Genomic DNA, 8,864 nt, shown 5'->3' on the forward strand with positions numbered 1-8,864 from the left:
CCTAGGACTTTTTGCCTGAAGTCATCGACCTGCCAAGACTTTCCGTATAGGGTTACCACCCCCTATGACCTAGGGTTACCGCCCCCTAGGGTTTTGCCTTTGCCTAACAGCAGCTAGGACTTTCCTGAAATCCTCAAGTAGACTTGTTAGATTACAAAACATCTTAACTTTGAATTCTTTGCCATTATCAAAACACGAGTTTGATCGTCGGATGCTTCCTGCACCAACAAAAAGTCCCTGGAGCATTGCACAGTCCAAATGGCATCCTACGATATGCGAATGTCCCAAAAGGGCAAGTGAAGGTAGTCTTCTCCTGGTCCTCTGGGTCGATGCAGATCTGAAAATAACCAGTATAACCGTCAAGAAAACAATAATGGGATTTACCTGCCAGCCTCGCCAACATCTGATCAATAAAAGGAAGTGGATAATGATCCTTCCTGCTTACTTGATTAAGCTTCCTGTAATCCACACATACCCTCCAAGAATTCTTCACTCTCGTGGGAACTAACTCGTTCTCTTCATTCGCTACCATTGTCACCCCTGACTTCTTTGGAACCACATGGATAGGACTTACCCATTTGCTGTCAGATATCGGATAAATAATGCATGCCTGTAAGAGTCTGGTCACCTCTTTCTTTACCACATCTAAGATCAAAGGGTTCAGTCGCCTCTGTAGCTGTCTCACTGGCTTCACATCCTCCTCCAAATAGATTCTATGCATACAAATGGAAGGACTAATCCCAGGAATGTCTGCCAGAGTCCATCCAATGGCCTTTTTATGCTGTCTCAGAATCTCTAACAATTTTTCCTCCTGATCTGGTTCCAAATTCTGAGCTATAATGGCAGGTAACTGCTGATTTTCTCCCAAAAATGCATACTTCAAATGCTGAGATAATGGTTTCAATTCCTCCTGTGTCTGGTCAGTAGTAGGTGATTCTAGGGGTAGTGCTACTGAGCAATCCCCTACACTTACCTCTTGCTCTCTGAGCGATCCTAGGGGCAATGCTTCTCCCAAGCAATCCCCTACGCATTCACTTGAGTTAACATCAAATTCCACATCTAAAACATCTTCCAATAATGCAACAAATTCATTCTCTGTACCAAAATCAGAATCCTCTAAGTCTAAATCAATATCTGACACAAACTCCATGCCATCCAACTCCTCCGAGATATCCATGCTAAGTATAGAATGATCCTCTCTAGGATTCTTCATAGCCTCAAAAATGCTGAAAAGAACCACTGTGTCTCCTATCTCCATAAAAAGAGTTCCTGCATGTACATCTATCTTGGTTCTAGCAGTCTTCAAGAATGGACGTCCAAGAATAAGTGGAGCCCTGTTTGCAAGCACATCACCCTCCATATCTAAGATGTAAAAATCTGTAGGAAAAATTAACTCCCTCACTTTTACCAATACATCCTCAATTACTCCTGCTGGGTGTGCTTGACTTCGGTTGGCCAACTGAATCACTACACCTGTAGGCTGCAAAGGTCCAATTCTTAATGACTGAAAAACTAATTTAGGCATCACATTAATAGAAGCTCCAAGATCTAACATCGCATGTAAAATACGGTGCCCAGATAATAATTAAATAATAAGGTTATTGGAAAAATAATTTTATTGGATTTTTCAGAAATTTTTAGGATTTTTCTGGGATTTAATCGGAGCTCGTTTGACATATTTTAAGGGGATCAAGTATTGGATTTAGAGAAAGCCTCTTTGGAATACCCAAATATGGGAGTTGATTGAGAAATGTACTTAGGATTTAATTAAGTAAACCTAAGTATATAAAACTTATGGTTACTGTGCCCTAGCCTTCATCCGCCCGAACCTTTCCTTCTCTCTCGCTCGATCCGCCGCACACCCTCATCTTTCTCTCTCGCGCTGTCGCCCAACCAAGCCATGCCGTGCCACCCTCCGAAGCCCGCAACGGCGTCGGCAGATCGCCGGCCTCGCTCACCCCGCACTGGCGGAGCCTCCCTCTCTCAGCCGAAGTTGTGCCACACGCCACCGTCCAGCGCCGGTTCTTCCTTCTCCTTCCCTTTTCTCTTCGAGATGTTGCCGACCACCGCCCAGAGGATGATCGCCTCTCACTGATGCTGATTCTTGAGAGCCTCCGAGTGCCGGTTCCCGAGTGCTGCCTCTCGGAGCAACGCCGTCGTCGGTCTCCACGGCCGGCCCCTTCTTCCTTCAACCGACTGTGTCCGTGCCCTATTCAGCCGAAGGTCGATCACCTCTCCTTGACGACGGTTATTGAGAGCTTCCAATGCCACACGCCGTTACGGAGGTTGTCTAGCAACCGAGAGTTAGCCTTCATCGGATTTGAGGTAAGTGTATTGAAGTATGTATGAATCTGAATTTGGGGTTAGTCTTGCAAGGTTTGGATTAGTTGGATCTGGTTTCATGCTCTATATCAGGTTGGTAATGCTTAATTGATTCTAGGCCTTCATAGCTCCAACCAACACAGATTTAGAGCCATTTATGGATCCAACCAGCATTGTTTGTGGGTGATCCATAGCTTGAGCCACGTACTGGCAGCAACAATCCCTCGGCTGTGGGTTATTAGGAGAGCTTCACTTCTACCTGCTATTATGGATGGGATTGCTTCTATAAGTAATTTTGGATCAAACTAGGGTAAGTTGTGTATTAGTTTTACATAGTTGAATTTAGTTTTACATTGGATTTGTAGATGACATGATTAAACCTCATCGGATCATGTGGATGAACCGTGTAGGTTGGGTTTATGATGCTTGATATGTTGATCTGAGTGATTATTGGATGGATGAGTGGATTTATAAGGGTTTATGATGGGATTTGCTTAGTAATTAATTGTTGAGAATTAAGGAATTGATTGGTGGATTAAGGATGAGTTTATCATCTATTTGGATAATGATCATTCGATTAAGGTTTATCCACTAGTTAGTTTGGGTTTTGGGGTTTAGCTAGATATTACATATGTGATTAGCTAAATTGTGCTTTGTGTGATTTGCAAGATTTTGATCCGAGATGAGCGTCTTGACGTGAGATCGTTTGGCACGATCGACACATAAGGCGGGTACTTCTTGTCTTATCTCTTCAGTATATTGATCTTAGTGCATGAGTTATATTTTCGGATAGCTCCTGTATTTATCTTGACTCCACTCGTATTTTTCCCGCGTTTGATACTTCCACTAAATCTTTGAGCTACTCGTTTCTGTATCTATACAGTCTCTCGTTGCTATCTATGATATTTAGCAGATACCAGACATCAGGTACTAGACATTGGATATATAGATACCGGACACTAGATACTAGATATTAGATTCTGGATAGATAGATACCAGATACCATGTTTACTTGCTTTGACTGCTATCTATTCATGTTTCTTATTGAGCATGCTGGCTTTATGTAGCATACCTGTTTTCTGTTTATATATATATGATGACTGCTGCCTTATTCGCATCATGTCATTGCATGCATGCCGGCAACCATGTCTCCCTTGTGGTTGAGAGGGTCATTGGCCAGGGCCGCACGCTCGGCCACTCATGGGTAGTGGCGGCTGGAGCTTGCCGCTTGTCCTGTCGTGACGCACTCGGCCACTCATGGGTAGTGGCGGCTGGAGTTGCGGGCAGCAGGGACCCCCGTCGCAGACGTAGCTATTCAGCTACTATGCAACTGTCCACTCGGTCACTCGAGAGTAGTGGCGGCTGGAGTGTCGTACAGTTGTCATCGATCCGGCCTCTCGACCATACAGGGGTCGTGGTGCAGAGAGGTGGGCGGGGTGACCATCCGTACATACGTTGTTGTTATTATATCTGCTGGTTGCTTACTTATGCTGTTGTTGGTTATCTATGCTGCTGTTACTAGCTTATGCTGTTGCTATTTATTTATGCTGTTATGCTTACATAGGTTGAGATTTATACCTGTGATATGTGTTTAGACACTGATTTACTTACTGTTGATATGTATATACCTCACATGATACCATGTAGTTATGAGCAGTACTGTAGCAGGACTTTGCTACACTTTACCTTTTACTACTAGCCTAGGATATGGTTTCAGGTATGGACACTTATTATGATATCACTGTAGTATCTGCTATTTCCATACGAGATTGTATACCTTTGTATCTCTAGTTTATTTTACTATACTCATGCACTATCTGTCTATTATCCGCTGAGTCTTTATACTCACCACCCCGTATATTGGTAATTTCACCAGGTAGCAGGTAAAGGGTTTATGGAGTCGCCTGGAGATCCTGTCCGCCAGTTCCATGTCACATTCGAGGACGACCTTACGATTTCGGTATTTCTTACTTTATTTGTATTTTGGGTTTTGTACTTGTTTATGTATTTGTATTCTCTTGTAATTGGTTTTATATTATTGTGTCAAGCCGAGCCGGCTCGCGGTCAGTTGATTTGTGTTTTGTGATCGTTGTTTGTGATTTCCGCTGTGTTTATTTCTGTTCCAACCGAGTGGGCTGATTATATAACTGCGTGGTTGTGTAGATATATTCCAGCCGTATGTGGCTGATGTATATTGTATGTATGTATGCCTCAGATTGTCACCTGTACAGGGGAGATGCTACCGAAATTTTTCGATAAGGACTTCTCAGGGGGGCATGACATCGCATCCTCAAAGATACAATCTCCTATCACACAAGGCACGGTGAAAACTCCTGGATCTTCACACTTCTGAGGAACTGGCTGAAGTAATGCTAAAACATTCTTTCCCATACTTATCAATTCATTCCCCTTTAATTTCTTTTTGTGCACACAAAGATCCTTGAGGAATTTGGCATAGTTAGGAATTTGCTTGATCATTGTAAGCAATGGCACATTCACTTCAACCTTGCTAAATAATCTCACCAATTCTTGATATTCTCTAGCCTTTTCTTCCTCCATCTCTTTTCTTGGTTGTACACTTCTTTGAGGGAAAGGTAATGTAGTGGAATGCTCGGCTCCTTGCTGGTTAAAAGTTCTGTCCAGATTCTGCCCAGAATTTCCCAAGTTCTGTGCTGAATTTTGAGCTGAATTTGGAGCTACTGTTGGAGTAAAATTCACGCCAAAATCTGCTCCATCAAGTTGCTCAGATCTTGAAGCTGCCGGTTGATTGAAATGTTGCTGATCAGCTCCGTTAATCCCATGATGTGCATAATCCGGTTGCTCTGGATTTGCTTGAAAATTATGGAAACTTTGTGGAGTCAAATCTGAAGCTGTCCAGGATATGCCTTGCTGTGATCTAGCTGAAAAATTTGAATTTGGGTCTGAAATTATTTTAACACTTCGAAGAGTTAATGCACTCACATTTCCTTTAGGATTTGGAGTCGGTTATGAAGGTAATTGCCCAGATCCTTGATTTTGCATCTGATTAATGTTGCTAGCAAGCTGCCCAAACTGCCTTTCAATGTTTTGTAATGTTGTATCAGTCCTCTGCTGATGTTGTTGCTGTTGCATTATCTGCTGTTGTTGTTGAAGCACTTCCTGCATCAAATCCTCAATTTTTGAGCTGCTAAAGTTCTGCTGAGGTTGCATTGATCTTGGGCTTGTGAAGAAGGTAGTGCAAGCTGAGATTGGTGCTAATTTGCATTACTTGGCTGCTAGAACTTCTGCAAAGGTTGCTGAACGTGCTGGAAATGTGTGTGCTGATTCTGTGAATTCTGAAACTGTGGCTAACTTGCAATATTTGAATGCTGGAAATTCTGGAATGGTTGAAATTGCTGATTTTGGCTAAAGTTTTGCTGAAATTGGGGTTGCTGTTGTTGAAATTGCTGGGAATGACTTGCTGGATGACTCTGGTAATGATGCTGATAATATGGCTGATGAATCTGTCCTTGTGGTTGTTGCTGATAAAATGCATTCCCATACCTCAAATTAGGATGATCCCTCCATCCCGGATTGTAAGTTGAAGAGTTAGGATCATATTTGTGTTGCTGAAATTGAGGTCTTGAAATGACTGTAACGGATTCATCTTGATGTAGATTAGGGCAATGATCCGAAAAGTGATCTTGGCTTGAACAAATTCCACACAACTTCATCATTGGTAAAGGAAAATTTGGAACATGACTCGAATTTTGCAACGCCATTTGCTTCACTAGAGAGGTCAATTCTTGCAAATTGTTTCTAATTTCTTATTGCTCAGTCGAAACCAAATGAGTTTCATTAACCACTCTAGTCCCAAGAGCTCTACTCCCAAATTGCTGTGAGTTTTCTGCCATATTTGAAATTAGCTCTCTTGCTTGATTTGGAGTCTTATTCACCAAAGCTCCTCCAGCTGCTGCATCTATCATGCTCCTATCCATGGGAAGTAAACCCTCATAAAAATATTGAACAAGGAGCTGGTCACTAATTTGATGTTGTGGACAACTCGAACATAGCTTCTTGAATCTCTTCCAATAATCATAAAGAGTCTCTCCCACTACTTGTTGAATGCCACAAATGCTCTTCCTAATTATTGCAGTCCTAGAAGCGGGGAAAAATTTCTCCAAAAATGCTCTCTTCATATCAATCCAACTTATAATGTATCCAGATGGAAGGCAATATAACCAGTCTTTAGCTGCTCCCGTCAAAGTAAATGGAAAAGCCCTCAACTTAATGTCTTCTTCTGATATCCCTTGTGGCTTCATGGTTGAACAAACCACATGGAATTCATGTAGATGGCGGTTGGGATCCTCTCCTGATAAGCCTTGAAATTTGGGAAGCAGATGAATAAGTCCTGATCTGAGTTCAAAATCTCCTGCCAAATCTGGATAAGTGATGCATGAGTACTTATAAGCCACATCTGGTGCTGCAAGCTCTTTCATAGTTCGATCCCCTTCTGTTATCTGATTATCCATCTCTGAAAGTCTGCTCTCACAAGTTGCTGCTGACCTAGCCTGTCTCCTTAAAGCCCAAAAGGTTCTCTCAATCTCCGGGTCAAGTTCAAGCAATGTTGCAAAGGAAGACCTAGTCATGCAAGCAATTCTACAATCAAAATTCAGTAGATATTCAATGAAATCAGAAAAATCAGCAAACTAAAGCTGAGAGAATTATTCACAATCCAAAACAAACAAACAAATCTAGCAAAGTTTAAAGTTCCCCGGCAACAGCGCCAAAATTTGGTAAGCTCTCAAAATAGATGTCATAAATAAACTCCCAAATTAATGTTCAGATCGAAAACCCACAACTACACAAGCAATGTTTTAGTATAAGGCCTGAGTCGAATTTTCTGAGGATCACGCTAGACGTGTTTGTCTTGGATTAAGAACACTCTTTTTGGGTTTTCTAAATATGAAATGGAGGTTTGGTGTTAAAATGCAACAGAGAGCAGAATTAAACTTGTTGACAAAAACCATTACCTACTGCAGACTTTACTTAAACATACTAAAATTCAAACACTTAACACATACTTGCACTAAATGGAATTCAACCTAATTACTACAATCAAACCTTGTTTATTCTACACGTGCACAAAGCAAACTAGAACTCTATTCTTGACTACCAGCACTAAATGTAAAACCAACTCTACTTAGCTAATTTAATTCATCTACAGAAACAAAATTCAGAATTCCAGCTTCATTCACTGTAGATTTAAAATAGAGCACTTGCTTTACACTGAACAGAACCAATCAATATAGAAATTAGCTACTCTATTATACGAACTAAATTATCAGCTAACAAGTGGTTTTAATAGAAATTTCAGTCACAACCAAAGAACTGGTTTGCAACAGCACTGCTGCAAACAACAGAACAAAAATAGAACAGCCAAGTTTAGAAATGAAAAGAGAAGATTCATGCATAAGAATTAAACTAAAAATGAATCTAAGCTATCTTCAAACAATTTCAGAAACAAAATTTGCAGGAACAAGAAATCTAAACTAAGAAACAACTGCAAGAAAAACTAAACATCCCTACACCCAAATCTCAGACCAAATTCATCTTCTCCTTGCCATCACACAAGGATCTGCAGAGAACACTCCAACAGAAGTCAGATGGTGTCCTTGAACTTGAGACAACTCAGATTAACTTATATCAGCTCACAAAAATACAGCGAGATCAGTTTCTGAAGTGTCTCTCTGCTGTACGCTGCTGGGTTCACTGGCACTGGAGTCACGAACTGGATGAAGGCATGAAACGGATGGAAAACTGTCGAAAAAGGCTCAGAATCACCGGAGGACCACCGCCGATAATCCTGTGATGGAATGGAAACTCAGACCAGAATAATACCGCTGATCTGGGCTGAAAATCGCAGCCCACAGCTATAGTACCATGCTCGCCAAATCCACTCGCTGATGAGAACTGATGGTCGGAATTTGATCGTCGGAGGTTGAGGAACTCCACGCTGGTGAAGACAAGCTGGTTCGAAGCTCTGGAAGAAGGGAGGGAGCAAGCTTCGCGCCATCAAAAGAGAAACGACACAATGAACAGTAGCAAGCTCACTGTTCACCGTGCCAAAATATCCTTTAAATACCTAGGGTTTTGGCTCATTGAACCCTAAGTTCATATCCAGCTCATGTAGGACTTGAATCCAAGTTAGTTGAGGTCAAGTAGGGTTTTTGAGTTCATTTGGTTGAATGAACCAACCCTCCACTTCAATCATTCAATCATGAGTCCACGTGTACCCTGCAAGACCAAATTCAAATAATGAGAAATAAACATGTATTAAAAGGAAAAACAAAATAAAGCTCATAAAAGAACTTGTTCGAAGAAAATGATTAGAATTGGAAATTAAAATGTGTAAATATAAAAAGATCACCACAAATTAATCCACAAATAATGTATCAATTAGTAGCTCATCAAGGATCCACGCGGTCGGCTGCAGCCAGGAAAGGGCGAGCGGACCTGAGATCAGCTTCAGGCCTAGGGACCTCGAAGGAGTTGAAGTCTCGTACGATGACGCCCTGATCATT

The 8,864-nt window shown here is 41.6% G+C and overlaps 1 protein-coding gene across 1 annotated transcript; it reads right to left on the minus strand.

Moving 5' to 3' along the window:
• Positions 1-266: 266 nt before the first annotated feature.
• LOC122019295 lies at positions 267-5,054 on the minus strand. The gene is made up of 3 exons (XM_042576777.1): positions 4,611-5,054; positions 385-1,560; positions 267-337 (listed from the first exon to the last, which is right to left on the minus strand). The coding sequence occupies exons 1-3, from the start codon at positions 4,879-4,881 to the stop codon at positions 267-269; spliced, it is 1,518 nt and encodes a 505-aa protein (XP_042432711.1). The 5' UTR covers positions 4,882-5,054.
• Between the last annotated feature and the right edge of the window lie 3,810 nt (positions 5,055-8,864).

Source organism: Zingiber officinale, chromosome 9A (genome assembly GCF_018446385.1).
Source record: "Zingiber officinale cultivar Zhangliang chromosome 9A, Zo_v1.1, whole genome shotgun sequence".
NCBI classification, from domain to species: Eukaryota; Viridiplantae; Streptophyta; class Magnoliopsida; order Zingiberales; family Zingiberaceae; genus Zingiber; species Zingiber officinale.